The following is a 20,818-nucleotide window of genomic DNA, read 5'->3' as shown; positions in this document are numbered from 1 at the left end:
GAGTACTGCACCCACTTCTGGGGCCTCAGTACAAGACATGTTAGAACAGGTCCAAAGGAAGGCCATGAAAAATCATCAGGAATCTGGCACGTCTCTCCTAGGTTGTTGCAGTTTTCAGCCTGCAGAAGAGAAGGTGCTGGGGAGACCTTACTGTGGCCTCTCAGTACATAAAAGGGGCTTGTAAGAAAGATGGAGAGAGACTTTTTACAAGGGCCTGTAGTGACAGGACAAGAGGCAGTGGTTTTAAACAGAAAAAGGGTAGGTTTAGACTGGGCATAGAGAAGAAATTCTTTGCCATGAGGGTCCATATTACGGTGTATTATTTTTTTACAATCAGAATTCTGCAAAAGCAGTGTGGAAAGATAAGCAGCATTATCGGTAAGCAAGCAAAATAACAGTATTTACCAACAGCTGTTATATTTGCAACAGCACATATTTGTTTATAATGGTAGGCAATGAGCTTTCAAAATTAATTACTGTAAGGACCTGTTTAGTCTCTTAGCAAAAATCCTCATGAGTGTATCAAGCAATTTAATCTAGCACTAGTCAAAATTTTCAAAACCAGCACCCTTACTCACCACTGCCGTAGGAAAATGCACGAACAGAACGACCATCATAGCCAGAAGAATGTCCACTGTTGAAAGGAAAATACATGTAAAAATGCCATTTACCAAAGCTATCTCCATGAATAAATATGTACTTCTAATATTATTCCCCTGAATTCTAACCACCATAGAGAATAAAACAAAATGTTTGTTATAAATGGATTTAAGTCCTCCATTTTGAGCATTACTCATTAAGGAAACTGTCTATCAACACAAATATGTATTACAGGAGTTTAAAGTCACATTCTCCTTAAATTTTTAAACAGAAATTATTTATGCCAAAGCTGCTCTTTTGTATTTTCAATGACTTTCCTATTTCAAATGTTTCTTGTATCATAAAATGTTTCTGCACAGATACTGAACTCAATCTACGACTGCTTCAATGTGCTTCATTCATGAGTGAAGCCAATCTCATTCTGTCTGTTAAAAAGTAGGTATGCGAGTATATCTAAGAGCAGGTGGACTTCAAATGCGTAGTTCTATAAATAAACCATTAAATTAGCTACACATTTTCTAGGCTGACTTCTTTCAGTGGTAGCCAACACAAGTAGGTAAAAACCAGAAAGGTTAAAATGGATTCTACATGCACAGGACATAATTCATAAATATGTAATTCTGAATGACCTTATAGTACTTCCCACATATCTTGAGTGAATTATCTTTGCAGGGTTTAACCTAAGTGTTATTCTATTCTTGAAGGCACTTGAACATTACAAAGTAAGTTTGGGATTAGTTTAGTTTAAAGACAAAACACCACCAATGACAATGAAAGGCCAATCCAACATCTTAATATTTTAAAGTATTTTAAAGGTCTTAATATTTAATATTATTAATCATCATATTAATTATTAATTATCTTAATTATTTAATCATATTATTATCATCTTAATATTTAAAATATTTAAAAGTTCCTAGGTTCCACAATAAGCTTGATACTTCCATATCGTATTTCAGTAGCTATATTAATATTTCCAAGTAAATGATGCAGTAACCTCTACTTAGAGTCAGGAGCAGCAGTCACAGCAACTGTATGAAATAACAAATTTACTTTCATGTACATCAAATGCATTCAGTTAGATGTTTTCTGAATTACGTAAGATGAGGATTTTGTGAGATTTACCATCATCATCCTGTAGTGCATATGTTAATAGAATTTTTCAATTTCAAAGTAACAGTCATGTGCACCTTCCTGCAGTGAAATCCAAAGTACTGGCAAGAGGCTTGCGCCATCTTCTTAAGAGAGCTTTGTGTATGATCTGGTTTTGGCCTCTAGTAAAACATGAATACTTTTAAAGGATTGTGCTGGCCAACTTTTTTTTCTTCCTTTTATATATATATATATATATGTGTGTGTGTGTATATATAAAAATAAAGATTATGTACATACATATATATAAAATATCCGTATTTTGTATATCTATACTAAAAAGGCAATAAAAAAGAACCTGTTAGACCTATTAAAGCTGAACACTCAGATCAAACACAGCAGGAATACAAATTTGTATTCTGTGGAACTCTGGCATCTCCTATAGCTCATGAGGGCTTGAACTGGCGGCTAAATCGATTATTTGCATCTATAGAAAAGGATACAGTTCACCTACATAAGCCTTCAGATTACCAAAGAAAACTTTAACAATCATTACCCTGACCTTGTTCTTAAGTCTTGGCATTAATATAGCATCATAACGCAACTGAACTAATAAGTAGCCAAGTAACCAAGTAGAAAGAATATTGTCAGAGAGGTGAGACTAGTAACATTTCTGTAAAACTCTGAACCTGTCTTCCTGCTCCCAGATAAAATCCATAAAACACCAAGTACCGTAAGAGTCCTTATTAACTTATTTCAGTTACAGAGTATTGATATATTGCTTTGCAAGATTTCACACATAATTACCTTTCTATTGTGGGTATGAGGGAAGGTGGAGGACCGCCAGGTGGTGGTGGAAAGCCTGTAATAATAAATGGGAGGGGGAAACAAACATAAACACATAAAAGAACTAAGCTAAGCATATAATAGCAAACAGATTTCAGAGAATAAAACACAAAAATTTGCTTCTCGCTGTGTAAATGGGTTTTATTCTGTAAGACAAGAAATTCTTTCCAGTGTAACGAAGACTGGCTTTTAAATGTATATTATCAGTGCTTCAAAACAAATACCTTTTCATTCTCAAAAACAATGATTTAGAAGCATAGGAAAATTCCTGAGTAATAAACTACAACTATTTTCTGCACAGCTGAAAAAACAAAAAAGAATGGAAAGAAAAGGAGGGAACACACATCTAAGAAACAGGCTGATTAAGTCCACTAGTCAACAGCCTGGCATCAAAATTACTTAGCCTACATCTATACATATGGGTTTGTATTTATGAACTTTTATCTAGAAAACTAAAAGGACGTTGGTAAGTTGCACATCACTTAAGTTTTCATTTCTTAATCAAATGTGGAAGAAAATTTAAACAAGTTTACCTGGTGGTGGCACTGTTATTGGTATACCTAAGATGACAACAAATAATATATCAGTTATAGTAAGTTTATTATCTGTAGATCTAAAATCAGATTGAGCTATCACCACATACATGATCAAGAAGAATGGTAGCTTATTTTCTGTGTCCTTAGATCAAGATCTCACATTAATATCAATTGTTAAGATTTCATGCAGGCCTTGTGAAATCTGGCTTTTTATTTAAGCTCCTGTTCTCTACAATCTTATTTAATTAGAAACAAAAATAATGAAAAATTACTCTGGGTCTCAAAATTAGAATTAAATCCATAACCCTAAAATGTTTAGTATCCAGAAGGAAAGTAACATCCCTTAGAGTATATTTGCTTTATTTTATATCCCATGGCTGGATGAAAGGAAATGCAATTGTCATCTGAACTTTCATAGCTTAGCGTTGTCCACATGGACAAAATATTCTAGAAACAGTAAGCATTACAGACTTTTCAGTCAATGCTATGCCACACCACAATTAGTTATTCAGTTGCTACTTGAAGGAAAAAAAAATTCTTTGGCATTCTATTTTCTTGTAAACATCTGACAAGAGAACATCATTTAATACAAACACATTCAAAAACTGTTCTAACTTTTCTGGTTTTCAGAACTACCTTAGCTGTTATGAATCTAACTAAAACATATTGCTGTCAAGAACACTGGAAATCACAGCATAAAAACTTTGACAGAGTAACATTTGAAAGACTAAACACTCCTAATGAAAATTTCTGAAAGGAAAGGAAGACTAGGAACTCAAACTGCTGCATAGCTGAAGTATTTTCTATTAATCCTTATTGGTTAACTGTCCACCTTAATAGAGTCTTCATGAGTCTACAACATAGAAAATATATAAATACCTCACAGAAATGTTAAGAATATAGGCTAGAAAAATATCAGTTCTCTCTGATTCATTTATTAGCTCTACCTGATGCTTAAAAAAACCCCAAACCCGAACCCAATCGATCACTGCACTAAACCCAGTATATGCTTAGCACTGAACATGGCTCTCAGCCCTATGCACAGAATTGCCTGGAAAACCATCAACTAATACTCTTTACAAAAAGGAAGAAATTCAGACATTAATATATTCATCAGAATTTTGTCTTGTGCAGAAACACAAATGGAAATCTCATCACAAGCTTAAAAGCCAAATGAAAAAATTCACTTGAGAGCCATTCAAACAAAATTGTAATAAAATAATACAATTTAATATACAAAGATCAAATGTCCAAATAATTTTAATGGTTAATGCAGGGTTATTACACTAAAAAAACTTCCAACCAAATCACAGGCATTTTCTCCTCAAAAACCTTTAAGAACATTTTAAAAAATCATGATTAATGATTATGTAAGACAGCAGCTAATTTGCTTAACGGTATCATAATGGAAGACACATTCTTCTACATTCCAAGTTAGCAAGTATCACTAAAAATATCTAAACAACCTGAAAACTCAAGCTTATTCCTCACCTTCTTCACTAACAAACAGATGTGACACAAAACGAGACAAAAAGAATTTGTAAACTTCTGTTAACAGAAAACTGAGAATCTCTTAACTCTTCACTCCTTTGCTTTTTACTAAGAGTGTATAAAAATATACTTGAAATATCATCATGTCATCAGTCAATTACTTCTAAGAACAAGAGCTCTGAAATACTGAATCTTTTCTTCTATGTAAAGATTTAACCTAAGTACCATTGCAAAAAGATGACTTAGTGCAGATCATGTCACATCCCTACAACATATACTGCCACAAACATGCACCTGGCCTCAACCTTAATATTCAGACTCATGTGTCAAAAGCAAAACAAACAGCATGCGTGCAGCATTTTACCTAACGTGCTCAAACTTGCATTCACGACACTGGATACCACTCTAGTATCTCACGGCTGGTTATTTATACAAAACCAAGCAGGTTTTACTAAAGGAAAGCAATGCTACATGTGTTCCATTGCTGAGTAAGGAATCAAACATAATAATGCTGCCATATCTTAACAACATACTGCAAACCAGCTGAACGGTGGTAGCAGTTCACAACATTGTAACTTAACACTTGGTATAAAAACTTCTTTTGCACAGGCTCAACTAAGTCAGATTCCCTCTCCTTTATCCCAAGGTAAAAAGTGCTCATTTAAGACTGCTGGGCCTGAACAGATGCACTGCTGCTTGCTAAGCCCTGGTATCTGTCTAGGCAGTCAAAATTCCCAAAATTATGCAACAGAAGTTCAATATTTCAGGGTTTTTTTTAAGTACCACAAATACTTATCACATTTAACTACACCCTTAAACCAAAACACATAAAACACCTTTTAAAGCCTGTTTTGAAAGCATCCACCTTATTCTTCAGATTTAAATTAGTCCAACATAGCAATAAATCAACCAAACAAAAAACAACACTTTTCTTTTTTTGCCACAGCCAGTGTTCTCCTAGGAGTATTTGAGAGTTTTCTGCGCTTGGCCCTCTGGATCATTCTAGCACTCGTTTCTCAAAAAAGATCTGAATCACAAGAGTGAATGAACTCAGAACAGGAGATCTAACTTCAAAGCAAGATCCTTTTTCAAAGGCACTTTTGGAGGATGTTTTATATTTGGAATACTTAAATTTTCTGGCAAGTAGTCCCCCTTTAATATTGGGTAAGAGTAGCTTTTTTCCTCCTCCTCCACTGAACCTAGGAGGGATGGCAGATTCTATTTTAGAAACAGCTTTGAAGATAAAGAGCTGGCAACAGCACAATTAAAACACAGGCCTGAAGAAACCAAATCCACAGCTCTTAACCGTTATTTTCAAATCTGCTCAAAGCACGGAAGGATGTTGAAGGAGACCTTCTGAACAAGTGTATGTCATAAACCTGTCTGTAAACCACAAGACTAAAGCCAAACCTGCTTGGTAAATTTATAACACATGTGAATTTCTTTCACCTTTAAAAGCTCAACAAGGGAGGGGTTTCAGAACAGTCTACTACACCTACATGACATCCCTGCACTAAGTGCATCTGGGGTGCGTCTACAGCTCTTATAATATAAAACTTAGATCACCTTTTCTCTAGCACAATTAAAATACTTTCTAGAAACTTAAAATGCATTTCCTATATTATTCCATCAGAAAGATTTTAATGCAGCTTAAAACAGTCTGCATTAGCATCACATTCCTCTCCACCTTTCCTGCAGTAAGGAAACATCACAAAATTGCCAGAGCAGCAGCATATTCTGTCTTCAGCACCCCATTCTTTGTATTTACGTGCAAAAACTTGTAAAAAGGCACAGATTTATTTAATCTTTAAAACTCATCTTCTGTTTCCTAGGTTGCACTGTTTTGTGTATGGCAATCACTGCTGAAATCCAGAGCTTGCCAGGCAGCAGGAGTTAACAGTTTTTAAATCAGCAGCAGCAACTGAAGAAAGCAATCTCTTCTATGAAGATTTAAGCCCTGTAAACCTCTGTGCAAAGCTGCTGCACAGAAATCATGTTACTTCCTTGCTTACAGGTAAAAAATTAAGAGAAACTTTAAAAAGATTCCTTATGTGAAAAGAATAGCAAAGAAACTGCCCAATGTGATTTCGGAACAAGGCAAGCAAAAGAATGCAAGGAACAAATGGATTAAAAAAGGAACAGGGCTCCACCTTAAACCAGTCTCTTCTATAAACAAATCCTTCACTTTCCTACTCAAATACTCCCCTAAGTTTCTTCACCTATTTTCATTTCTTAGTGACCATTCTTGTTAGCAACCTGAAAAGTCTTTTGAACTTAAGTCATTAAAATGACACTGCTCAGGTAGCTGCACTATTTGTGCAAATGCCCCTGACATTCCTCCCAGTAAATTTCCTCAAATACCAAGTTTTGGTAAATATTCAGTATCAGTAAATCTCAAACCAGATTTAACAATGAACAGAGCTCTCAGAGCTTTGATTCATCTAAGATTCACAGACACAGGGTGCTGGATAAAACATCAAGTGCTAACAAAACCTCTGACTGAAAGAAATGATAGGACACAAATGCAATTCCTATCAGACTTTCAGGAATTCATACATACTGAGAGGGGAAAGGGGCATTAAAGCTTCTGTTGCTTCTTTGACCTTAGACACCAGACAACCCAACTTATGACACAAATTCAGGGCATGCCATACTTCCAGTTCAAAAGTTTATAGAATGATTCAACATGCACCTCTCAACAGCATTAACAGTGGTTGAATTACAGACAACAGTTTCTCACTTGAAACGTTTTAAAGGACAGAAGGTCCAACATTTAGTCTTTAAGTAATTGTTTACTACTTCGGACTATGCTTACTGGGAAAGTAAAGACAAAAGTTTCTATTTCTGCCCGGCAGATATATTTAAGAAAAGAGAAAAACCCCCACAAAATTCTGAAATTTTGCACATATAGCCAGCCATATGTGCATGGAAGGCACTGTCTTTAATTCATTATCTATCATCAAGCATGTGATGTTAATGCATCTCATTTTTCACATCTGATGTACTACAGGATATTTACCTGGTGGGGGAATCAGTGGTGGAGCAGTACTAACAGTTGGAGGGGGTGGGAGGAAAGGGGGTGGTGGAAGGTGGGTAGGTGGAGCTCCTGGAGGGAAAAATGGAGGTGGCTTGGTAAAATTGTCTACTTCAGGATTAGATCGTTCTGAAAGAACCTGTAAAATATCAAACTATAGTTACAATTGCTATGTCAAAAGGGTAGAAGATAGGTTTCCTCTCTTTCCAGTTACTATAACAGGGAAGTGTTACTTATGCACTTAAAGAGCCATATTCAGGTGGTTTAAATTCTATCTGCATCTATACTTTTGGTGTCCCATACTCGCCAAGTACCTCTCAGGGCCTAAGAGCAGCCAATAAGTGAAAGATTTGAGAAGGAATATAAGCCATCTGAATATGGCCCAATACTCCCTCTTAAACTCATATAGAAATATTTTAAAAATCAATATGAAAAGCATGAAACAAAACCTCAAGACTTTAAATCACTTAAAACACTGTGAGATCAGCTGAAAAACACATAGCAATGTTTTCAATATAAGCACTACTATCTGTTATTATTTTCATTGTTTAACCTTAGCCTAAGTTGGCATGGAAATCCAGCTAGGGCACCAAGCAGCCTTGATTCTTCTTCACAGCTAGGTCAGCAGACAAAAAGTGTATTCCATCTTAACGCATTTAGTTGTTTTCTTAAGATGATCCAAGCCAAAAAAGACTAAAATTATGAAGACAATCTTAAAATTTATGGTAAAATAATAGAGTATATTTTTTTCAAAGTACTATCTGCTATTTATTCCTTTGCAACTTATTTTTAGAAGACTGCATTTCTCAAAATGCATATAAAAAGGCTTTCACTTTCAGCTTTGTGTCTGTTAGGAAGAGGAGAAATGGACAGTCAGTTTAGATATTTATCTTTGTTACTTAGTCAACAAAACTCTATCCATGCAGAACTAGCAGAGCCAATGCTGTCACCTACACTGTATGTCTGCAATACTGCCCATTTTCTTCCAGTAAGATGTATATTTCATATTAATAGATTTTAATTGGCTGCCACAACTTTGTTCCTGAACTTAAAGCTACTTCTGTATTACTCATTCATACACACCAAAATGTTTTAATAGGAAGCTATGGGGAAAGCAAAAGTATCTCTTGGTCAAAGATTGTGTGCAAATCTGCAGTATAAAACCTGTATGTTGCTGTTTTCATTAGCACGCCGTCGTCCTTCCACTCTGCTGATAGTGATGGTCTGTCCAATCACATCTATTGTTCCAGGTAATCGCCTGCAACACACGACAAACCAGAATCAACAGGCAGAATTAGAAAAGGAAAATAAGAGAGAGACAAGAAAGTCTTAATTAAGGACTTTTCCTTCATTCTAAATGCCAAAAGTTCCTTCTGTATAAACCAGAAAAGATTGTTTCCAAATAACATTAAATAAACATAAGTCAATCCTACCATACATACTAATTGTATTACAGCATGTATTGAACAAAATCAGCCACTATCTCTCTTATCTTGGAATAGTCTTAATTTCAAACAGAAAGTATATAAAACTAGAAACATTGACTCATAAACCTTGCATGAAACTCAAAAGAATCTTAGACCAGCCATTTATAGTTCTGTTCCTCAGTTTTCCAAATGTAAAACATCTATCTCAAACACCTGTAAAATATTTGCATACCTAAGCAATAACCTTCCTTAAAGGAACTAGCACAAGACCCACTCAGTATCCCTTGCAACCTAATCAAGCAAAAACAGAACATAATGTAAATTAAGAACATGCACCTTAGAAATGTTAAGTTATGGATTTCTAGAAGAGGATGACAAGAACAGTGACATGCATATACACATTCTTTGCATCCTAGTTTCTGCCAATCATTTAAGGACTTTTAATGCAACTGAGTTTAATTGCTGAACTTTAATAGATTAACTTCCATTTACACAATCCCATTTGAACACACTTTTACTTTTGATCTCCAGTGATGTGATCTGTGTAAGCTATTTTTTTTACATGACAATTGTATTTGGTACCCTACAGTCTTGTTAAAAGCCCCACAAACCACAACTCCTTGTTCTCTGGCAGTGTAGCCAGAGAACATAACCCCTCTGCTGTAACTCTTTCCAAACGTCTCTTTCCCAAGCTAAACTAGTCCACATCTCTCCTCATATAAAAGAGCTCTATAACTTTCATTATTTATTTAATCTTTTTATGGACCCTTCCTACCTCTGCTATATCTTTTCTTGTCTGAGATAAACAGAACCACAGATAATACTCAGCTCTCAATGCATAATGGCTTTATGAGCTACCATAATGAGCTTTCCCAATTTGTTCCCACTGCTAATGATGACTACAATTCCATTTTCTTATTTTGTCTAACACCAGAAATTGAACTCACATGTTTGGAAGCAGCAACACTAATTCCAAGATCTATTTCTCAATGGGTATCATTTTGAATGATTAATTTGAAGTGCATCTTATTTAGGAAAATGCCATCTAGGATTTAAATTTTCTGTGATTTTCAGTGATTTCAGTTCATTATGAACAACTTATTCCAATCCACATTGGAGCCAATGTGTGAATTTTAAGTGCAGATTTATTTCATTTCAGTTTCCAAAACAGTCAATTTATTAAGCTTATGCCTGTTAGATTAAGTTTTTCCTACTATGAACTTCTTAAATCCCATGTATATATTCACACAGTCTGTTAAGAGGGGTATCTTTAAACCCCCAAACTATCTGATATTGTGTCCACACAGGTGTCAACTGCAACCTCTTATTTTTAATTTTTCGAAGTAAATTAAAAAGGCAACACTGAGGGTAAAGACATGATGGCATGCCACTGGATACAAACAGTAACACTTAAAGCATGATCAGTCTCTTAAAACCTTCAGTAGAATCAGTGAATAGAATCACAGAATAGTTAGGGTTGGAAAGGACCGTAAGATCATCTAGTTCCAACCCCCCTGCCATGGGCAGCGACACCTCACACTAAACCATGCCACCCAAGGCTCTGTCCAACCTGGCCTTGAACACTGCCAGGGATGGAACACTCACAACTTCCCTGGGCAACCCATTCCAGTGCCTCACCACTCTTACAGTGAAGAATTTCATCTTTATATCCAATCTAAACTTCCCCTGTGGAAGTTCTAACCCATTACCCCTTGTCCTCCCCAGCATCCCTATAGCCCCCCTTCAGATACTGGACAGCTGCTATGGGGTCTCCATGCAACCTTCTCTTCTCCAGGCTGAACAACCTCAACTTTCTCAGCCTGTCTTCATATGGGAAGTGCTCCAGTCCCCTGATCATCCTCGTGGCCCTCCTCTGGACTTGTTCCAACAGTTCCATGCCCTTCTTATGTTGAGGACACCAGAACTGCACACAATACTCCAAGTGAGGTCTCACGAGAGCAGAGTAGAGGGGCAGGATTACCTCCTTTGACCTGCTGGTCACGCTCCTTTTGATGCAGCGCAGGATACGGTTGGCTTTCTGGGCTGCAAGCGCACACTGAAGGCGGCTCGTGTTCGTTTTCATCGGCCAACACCCCCAAGTCCTTCTCCGCAGGACTACAATGAATTTCCTTTTTGCCCAACCTGTAGCTTTGCCTGGGATTGCTCTGACCCACGTGCAGGACCTTGCACTTGGTATGGTTAAACTCCATGAGGTTGGCATCAGCCTATCCCACAAGTGTGTCAAGGTCCCTCTGGATGGCATTCCTTCCCTCCAGTGTATCAACCGAACCACACAGCTTGGTGTCATTGGCAAACTTGCTGAGGGCACACTCAATCCCACTCTCCATGTCACTGACAACGATGTTGAACAAGACTGGTCCCAACACCGATCCCTGAGGGACACCACTTGTTACTGGTCTCCAGCTGGACATTGAGTCATTGACCACAGCTCTTTGCGTGTGGCCATCCAGCCAGTTCTTTAATAAAATCAATAGTAAATCAACCACATGGGAATACACTGACTGTAAAGCAGGATGCCCAGCACCACACCAGAAAATAATATGACAAAGATGTGAATGTCATCTACTAAAACTAAACCCCAGTACCTGACAATGGGGAACCACCATTTTGAAGAAAGGAAGAATCTACAGTATAGTGAACTTTCCTGCTTGCAGCCTCAAAACAATACTCAGAAATCTAGCTTTATTGAGAACTTATAATTCTATTATTTTTATGCAGATAGAACAAAACCTGCTTTGCAGCCCATAGGTTGATTTCTAAAAGAGGTTAACCAGCAAGATTCACTTAGGTAAACTCCATTAGAAAATGATGTACAAAATTACACTGCTAACGGATGAGAGAAACAAAGGTACATCTGTGTCTCACCTATAATGGAGACCAGAGATAATCTAAAGTTCCTTGGCAGACTGCATACTGAGGATATGTCAAATGCCTGTTCTCTGAGGTAAGGCTTCCTCCTGGATTTTAAAGCAAGCTCATTAAGCACAAGTTTGGAGGAAAAAAAAGTTCAGTGATGCAACACATCTGCAAACTACTACTCTAGCAGTAGCCTCTCCAAGGTTAATGCAAGATTAAGAAATTCTCTGATCTTCTAACATCTCCTCCTAAAAGCTTGGTTGTTCAGTCTAAATCCTGAAATAATCATAACCTGCTTTCCTAATCCTCTCCAATGGTCTTGCATAGTATTCCAGCACTGCAGGACTTTGGATTATTATTAATTTGCTCTCAGTAACTAAACTGGAAACACAGGTATTGTAAGTTGCTAAACCAACCATTTCCCTATCAAAAAAAAAAAGACAAGTGAATTTTTGCAAAACAACAAAACTTTGCCTCAGTCTTCACTTTGAGAGATCATTTTGTTTCAGAGCTCTAAGACACTATTTCTCCTCCACCACTGGTATCTTAATTATCTAAAACCATACCATACAAGACTCATTTTACATAGCTTTAGTCCTTGCATATGATAGATTACTTTCTTCTACAGCAAGAAGTCCCTCCTCAGGTGACCCACTGCTTGGCTAGCTCCACTGTTTTTCAGGGCTTCCACGTGCAGGTGATACACTTCAAATTATAACTCTTCCTCTCTTGCTCTGATTGCATACTGCCAGCAACTCTTGGAATCAGCACTGAAAACACAAGGAGTGCAAGAATACTTGGCATAAAAGTAAAATGCGCATCAACCAAACTATGGTGAGACCAATTTTGGCTTGGGAAGCAGCCCAAATACAACACTGCATTACCAAAGAAAGCAAATCTAGACTACCAGTTGGTTCCTGGACATCAAGTTTGCCGAAATGCACAGAGCTTTCACTTTAATTTTCTGGAGTCTGAAGAGTACACCTATACTCACTCATTCACTGAGCTGGTGCTTTACAGTTATTTTTTAATAATGTTTTACAGTGGTATGTCCTTTGTTCTTCCCAACAGCTGCCAAGAGATTTAATTTTTGTAAAGATGGATGTGTTCAGGAATTTGCCTTCATACTGTGAACTTGACAAATTCTTTATTTCCAAGACTGCAGTAGTGATTTCATTAAGTACTCCATTAAAAGAGCTTGAAATTGAACAAGAAAAAGCTTATGTTCAGTTGCAGATGGAGTAGCAGAGGACATCACTGTCAAAACCAAACTTCACGAAGGCAAGAGGGGCATATGAAGTGTCCAGAGTTTAACAGTTCAGCAGTTTTGTAAAAGAGGCAAATCTGAAGCCTCGGATCTTGATTAAGTCATAGCAAGTTGGCACATGGGAAATTTCTAAGAGTCCCCAGCCACTATTGAGCTTAGTGATATTAAGCAGGCATTATTAGGTTTCTGCCTCAGTGCTGTATGTAAAGAAAGAACCAGCTTGTTTTCTCCCCTACACGATCAGGGCACCTGGGGTACATATGCATTCCCAATGGATACAACCAAACATAAAAAGGCAATCCACGCGTGTGGGATGCACATGAGCCCACAGCAGAGTTCATACAAAGTGTAGCTTGAAAGGAACATTCCAGGAGCTCAGTGAGTGATTTCACTCTAATTAGAGAATGGTTATTTACGAGCCATTTGCACAACGAGTACCACCCTCCCTGGAGATTTAAGTCATATCTCAATCTCATCTGGTAAACTGAGTTTATTTAGGTTCTACAGAGCTAAGAGAAAAAGGGGAAAAAGGAAGGAAAAACCCAGACAAACCCAATTATTTTCCAAATTCATAGCTTCAGAAATTACTTATCCACACAAGTAATAGAAATAATTAACTGTTCTTTGGAAAGCCACCCCCCCTCCAACACTTTTCAGAATTCAGAAACAGTCTAACTACTGGATGCCACAGTTATTCACTAGATTTATAGTCCAGTCTACAAATTAGAGAACCTGTATTTAATAAGTTATTGTGTTCCTTCTTATTTAATGTTTCATGCTTTATTTTCCTCCTCTTGAGGACAGCCTCAACTTTGCTGAACTCACCACACTGACTGATCTAATTATAATTAAGAAAGGAACAAATTTAATACAGAAATCATTGATACAGAAAACAGATACTCTGCAAAATAATATCTGAATTTTCACCATTTAGTCTCACAAGACTACCTCATGAAACAAGAGGAATTTATCTTTTTTTTCACAGTAAGGACATATCACACATCCATTTTCTATAAAAATTCTGTTTACAGAAAGGCCCAAGCAGAGACAGCTAATAAATAGCCAATCACATTGACAGACTTGTTTCTCTGAAAGCAAAATTCACTTAAATGTAACATACTCTTTAGTAGTAACAGAAAAAAAGTAAATGGAGGTTAAAAACCTAAGAGCTTCTGACTGCACAAAGCTGGTTTCTTCCTAGCTATTCTAGCTATTACTGGAATAAGAAAATATCAGGTTTTGCATCCAGCTTGTAAAAGAAAATTCTGCTCATTTCTCTGCTATATAAGAAATGCTATCTTTCAGTGCTTGAGAAATTACATAAGGAAAAGTGCTGGTCTAAAAAAAAGCAGTAAGATATCACCATGACCTCCCTTGGTAGGCCAGGTCTGAAGTATGCCAAATCATCTTCACATTCTAGAAAGCACTATACCCAAAAGAAATTTGTTCAGATTTTTACCTTCACTATGCCTATGCACACATGACTCTTAACTACCTCTAGAGAGAAAACATTCTATTATATACCATATTGTTTGCATATGATGTGCATTTACTAAATCATTTCCATTACATTCTAACTCCTCCTTCGGGGTTATACTATCCTTTATGCTATTCAACAGCCCTAAGACATTCATGTCATTTCTAAACAGCTAATAGCTCAGCAATGATTAAGATAGTCATTGTTTATAAATTTAAGCCAAATTTCTCACACAGACATTGTATATTGTATGAACAAGCACTGAATTTTTTCTTTGAACGTAGCATTTAGGATGCAACTGTAGTGAGCACTAACTATAATTTGCTGGTGAGCAATAATTCTGTTTCTATTATGTAAATGACAACTTCCCTATTAGTAATGAGTAATATTCTGGCTAGATCTCATCAATTTTCCCTGCCCCACTGTCCAGGTTACCCAACCAGCCCTCCCCCCCCCAAATCACCCCTGCTGTTAATTCCAGATATTTGTCCCTCCTATACTGTTTCTGACACTTTCTGATTCCTGAACTGGCTTTTCTGGAGGCAGTACTTGCCTGTGACTGAAAAGACATCCTGCTTCTGATGAGATAAAGCTGCCTAGGTCTTTCTTTTCTCATGTATCTATCTTTTCTGCTCTTTGAGTTTCACTTCTCCTCATTCCTAGCTCCTTATCAATCCCCACACCAATGCTCCTATATCCCATTGCATCAGTTCTCCTGCCCTTTCACCAAATATATCAGCTACTGATAGAAGCTGGCAGAAGTTTTACTGATACATGAGAAATGCTTCCAGCAATTTCACAACAAAGCTATTGCACATGCCTCATGGCATAATCATTTTTCATTAGCAAATAGTCAGAATTTTTTTGGAAAATCAGATACCTAGAATTAACTCTCTAATTAAAGTCCAATCCCATAAAACACTGCCTAGCTATAAATAAATAGGCAATACTGGGTTTTATATACACAATATAGTAGTTGCATTCTGAAGAAGCCATTCAGGTATACATAACCCATACAGTTAAAGCATATTCATTCACTAAGCTTCTCTCACTTCTGAGCAGACAATTTTCTTTCAAAATCTATTCTGACCACTGACACACCTTTTTCTTTACAGAAGAATTTATTTTAAGCAACTGTATCCACAGGAGCAGATATTAAATACCGAAAGAAGTCAGTTTTATCATTGTCACAACTTACAGTATTCACACTAAATGTATACAAACCAACCTATTCTAACCACTGGAATGCAAAGTGATACCACTGGAAATGTACTCTTTTGTTTCCTCTTTACCTACCCAACAGACCAAGTTCACTTACTGGCCTCTCAAAGATAAAAGGTTTCCCAACCTTTGCTAAGGTAAATTTAGTTCCTGGAGAAAACAAACATGTTTTAAGTTTCTCAGGAAAGCTCCGATTAAAAATGACCAATATACTAACATTAAATCTTTAAAAATCAGAAAGCTGGGTATTTAAACCTGTGATTGCATATTTCAGGCAGAAAAAAAAATCACATAAAATTATGGCATAAAGACATCTATGTTAAAGTAAGATTATCCCATCTAGAGTATAAAACAAAGACTTCACTTATAAACCCTAAAATACGCACATGTATGACCGCATTTTATTAAGTTTTCTCACAACAAATGCAAATATCACAGAACCAAAGAATTTATGCAATGCATTTTTTTCTACAATAAATACATTTTAATATCCTGGTCATTAACTACTTTATAAAGTACTTCTGAGATTCTCTATCCACCAATGAGATGTATAAAGAGTAGAAATCCTGTAACAAAACCTGTACTACATACAGATTTACAATCATTATTCTGTGAATAGCACATTAACTTTTTAGACCTCTGTTATGAGAGCATCACACATCGGAAGCAATTCAGAAAAGAAGCATAATAATTACAGGGTTGTTATTTGTTTGGAAAGCTTTTGCTGCTTCTTAGACAAAGAAAAATAGGGAAAAAAGCACTAAAATCTACTAAAACCAGAGCAGTATAACCTGATAGTTCAGAGGGAAATTTAGGCTACCAGGAAGAATATTCTAGAAATGAAAGAAAAATACAGGCAAGAGTATCAAGCAAGATTTTTTTTCCATTCAAGAAAAATATATTTGGGTGCTGAACTGACTCTCAAAGAATGGAATGACTGAACTTGGGTGCCTCTGAATTAGCCCATGTACTTATGGATGTAGCACTAAAGGCAAGTCACAGATGCTAATCTTTAACTGTTGATGATGAGAGCATACAACTTGCTCTATTTCTCTTGTCATTACTTATACTACCATGGCTTTTAATTTGTACAAAACCAAAACTCCTAAACAGGATCCCCTGATAACTAAAGTAAAGCAGAAGCATGGATTCATCCTAAGCAAAACACCAGGTAGCAAACAGCAGTAGCTTAGATATAAATGACAGAACTTACTAAAGCCTGGGGCTGGAAGAATGAGGGGAAGAAACTTTAGTAAGAAGTAATTCCTCTAATTTTAAAGAAAGTATAAAAAATATTCAAGTAAGGAGAGCTAAAACTACCTTGAAGTAAAGAGACTGGGTTCCAGGAATCCTTCTTTTGCTGAAGTCATAGCTATATGATTCCATCTTGACTGAAAAGGTGTGTTAGCTAATACCCAGAAAGATACAAGCTAGAAACATTTTGTTGGCCAATCTAATTCTACACAAAATACACCTGGATTTTTATAGCTGCCTTGTTATTTGGTCCTGCTGGTTTTTCTTCCCTTTCCTTCTTCTTTCTGTTTCCCAAACAGCCAAGAATAGCACAGCATTCATGTGTAATGGGGACTAAAGGCTAGAAGTGTTTAGGACCACTCTTCCCCTCTATTCTACCTGCCACAGAAACATATTTTGCTTTCTTTCTACAAAAATCATGAACTTCAAATACATATATATAAAAAGTTTTCTGGTCTAGAGTTATAACTAACTGACCTGTTTGCTGGAATTCCTGATTTGAATAAGGCAGGAGGAGATGTGAAATCGGGTTTGGTCGACTGCACTGCCAACTCTTTCTCCAAATTTCCAGTTCTGCCCTGCTGTACCTTCAAAATAATGTTTGCCATTAGTTTAGCCTGAGAAGTGCAGCAGCCCCAACAGTCAACATAGCACACAGCCAACACAGAAAGTCCTTTAATCAAGTTTTTTAAAAACTGTCACCTTTGTATAGCTAGCAAGCATATCCTTATAAAATGTAAAACTTAACTACTGTGTTTAGTATCTATAAAGAAGCAATATTGCAGAGAAGAAATTATTACATAAGATTAGACAGTTTTAATATTTATTTTCCAAATGTTTGATTTGGACATGAACCGACCACACTGATTTTCTTGAAGAATTTCCTGTATGAACAACATAGCATCTTAATTTTTAAAAGAAGCAAACTTATTTTAAAAGCCCAAAACCTCATAATCTTAACAACAGAGGTTTTAGTAAGTGCCACCCAACAACAAACCATAAGCCAAGGAACTGAGTGGATTCTCTGCCTGCCTTATTGACCATGAGATCTAGAAATCACTTAACTTCTGAGTCATAGCAGGAAGTCACCTCATACTCCTGGTTACGCAAACCTTAAAAGATTTTTCATTAGTTCAGACTGAATACTTCAAAAGCATGTTGCTATTTCTGAAGTACTGCAAAATTCCAGAGACATGTTATTGTAACTGTGTAAGACCTTCGGTGTGAGTACTTCAAGTATTACATGAAAGAAAAATCTACATGGGTTAGGATTAAAGAAAAACCTGTCCTGATTCAGTTTCTAAAGACACTCCCACTGTAACAACCACATAGCTACATCACTCTACATAGCTAGTTCACTCATGGTATAATACAACATATGCTGTGACCTCACAGCTTCCTGCAGGCAAGTGAACTGCTAAGCTTTGCAGAATCTCACTTCCAAACACAGACACCTCTTTCCCTAACCCACAAAAATGCATATATATAGTTAAGACTTGTTAAAAAATTAATTAAATTTTAATATCCAGAACTACATTAAAAAAGCCCAACCAAACACATCAAAATTGAATATGTTTGGTGTAGTAGTTATCTGAAATATCTGTAAAATTTCTATTATTTAATAAGTAATTGAAAAATGCAGGAGACAGTCTTGCTAGTTACAGAAGATTAATCCAAATATACCATGTAAATTTCATGAGACATAGTATTTTGGAAGAGTGAAAAAAGTTAACAAAATTATTTAACAGTTATATATAAACTTCTTGTAAAACACGTAACAAACTCTTACTTCGGTCTCTCACAACACAATTACTATCTATACAGATTGATCACTGGACCCCCAGAGAGTCAGTACTGAGCTAGAAACAGGGGAAGCTTTTGTTTGGAATACTTATCCTTCCTTCAGAACAACAGTTCAGCAATGTTTGAGTGTAGTGAGCTGCAAATGGTAACTTCTACTGCCCACCATTCCTAACACTATTATCATGATAACTGAGGAAGGCAAAAAGCCCCAGGGAGCTTCTTTAGCTGTTCTTTCTCAGATAGTCAAAATTATTGGATACCCTCAAGTAGCACATGAGGGGAAACAAAAATACCTGTCTGCAATAGACACTTCTGTCACAGAAGTATACAGAAGAAAGCAACAAACAGTTTCAAGTCAGTTTAATGATGTTCAAGAACAAAACTGACCTATGGAAAATGGGTAAAAATATAACCTTTGTATCTTAACTTTAGCATCAAATGAAACAGTAAATTAGAAAATGAGAAGTTGAAAAACAAATATTCAATTCTTAAGATAAATCCCATTGTACAAATCTGTTCTCTGTAAATCAGCATTTATGAATGTAAAAAATGTTATATATAATTTGATTTATTGCTGCCTAAACCCAAAAGGACAACAGAAATACACGGAAGATTGATTTTCACATCTCAGAGTTGACGAGGATAAGTTTTACAAAACACAGCAAGAGCTACAAGGCCACAGGAAAAATAAACATGCCATAATCTACAAAAGCTTCCCCAGCACATCTGCACAAATTCTCTCATCTGCACAGACAAAAGCACTACAATAAAAATAAACCATCACACAAAGAAAAATTAGTTTCTCTGAGAAATCTGTTAATTCACCAGGTTACTAACTCACATGCTTGCAGAACAGTGACAAACAACACTCTTTAATCAGCATTTTATGACATATGCAGAAAGTCACTGGTCTAAGATGAGCGTTTGAAATAATAGCTATGTCCATTTCAGTTGTTCTTCTACCAGTCTGTGGTGGCATGGGAAGCAATACTCAACAAAAATGAGAGGAACCGACAAAATTTTACTAAAATTCACCTTAAAAAGATGGTATCTGCCATCGAGAATCTCTGCACTTGGTCTTACTTCCATAGCATTGTCTTCAGCCTAAGTTAAATAACACATTGCCCATTAAGAGACCATACAACTCTAAAGTGATGGGCCACAATCTGAATAATGGTACAGACGCAATCTAGCTGCAGCTAGTCTGTCACACTATCCACACAAATTGCCAGTGAAGCAACAGAGGAACACACAGGAACACTCTAGGCTCAAGACAGGGAGTCAGGTGCAAACTCTAACACACACACTGAACTGGGCTGAAAAAGCTTTTGACACACAAGCAGCTTTACAGGGAAAAAAGCATCTAGAATATGGCAAAAGTTGTACTAATTACCGTAATTTTATTTGCGGATGAGGTAACTGGTAAAATTTCAAGACCCATTCGTATTCTTTTTTGTTTTTCACAGTAAGCTTTCCAGGTATCTTCATTGAATCCATAGTTGAAATAATCAGAGAGATCAGCCCCTTTAAATAGAAAAGCATAGGTTTTTTGGGACACCACAAAGTTCATCTTTTCTTCACTGATTGTACATACACCGTTATTTGTAACGTCAAAACAGATTAGGTATTGAGCTAAAAAAATACCACTGAAATGTACAATATAGTCTTGCATCAGTAAACATAGAGTGTTCATGCCTGAGACTATAAAACCATCAAAATTCAGTCAGGAGTAACGGGCTTAACATATTGTCTCAGGAATCAAAAGCAGATTCTTGCAGAATATCATAGGATATCTTTAAAACATGACACATCTAAGACCTAAAGGTTTACTGTATGTTCAGTGAAGAACCACTCGCTTTTGCTTGTTCTCTATTCAACTCCTTGTGTTGTTCT

The 20,818-nt window shown here is 36.4% G+C and overlaps 1 protein-coding gene across 5 annotated transcripts in view; it reads right to left on the bottom strand.

Moving 5' to 3' along the window:
- FIP1L1 (factor interacting with PAPOLA and CPSF1) overlaps positions 1-20,818 on the bottom strand; it is a 42,159-nt gene that overhangs the window by 11,177 nt on the left and 10,164 nt on the right. For 3 of the 5 annotated variants that reach the window (XM_034064687.1, XM_034064689.1, XM_034064690.1), the window contains exons 7-14: positions 20,319-20,449; positions 19,961-20,029; positions 17,600-17,709; positions 8,764-8,857; positions 7,585-7,738; positions 3,072-3,098; positions 2,500-2,554; positions 579-634 (exon numbers count right to left, since the gene is read on the bottom strand). In XM_034064687.1, coding sequence (XP_033920578.1) covers positions 579-634; positions 2,500-2,554; positions 3,072-3,098; positions 7,585-7,738; positions 8,764-8,857; positions 17,600-17,709; positions 19,961-20,029; positions 20,319-20,449 — 696 coding nt within the window. The remainder of the gene's footprint in view (positions 1-578; positions 635-2,499; positions 2,555-3,071; positions 3,099-7,584; positions 7,739-8,763; positions 8,858-17,599; positions 17,710-19,960; positions 20,030-20,318; positions 20,450-20,818) is intronic. The other 2 variants (XM_034064688.1, XM_034064691.1) reach the window with 1 other exon arrangement.

The sequence above is a fragment of the Melopsittacus undulatus genome, chromosome 7, assembly GCF_012275295.1.
Source record: "Melopsittacus undulatus isolate bMelUnd1 chromosome 7, bMelUnd1.mat.Z, whole genome shotgun sequence".
In the NCBI taxonomy this organism is placed as follows: domain Eukaryota; kingdom Metazoa; phylum Chordata; class Aves; order Psittaciformes; family Psittaculidae; genus Melopsittacus; species Melopsittacus undulatus.
The sequence above is the reverse complement of the archived record's forward strand: the minus strand, read 5'-3'. Positions and strand labels throughout refer to the sequence as shown.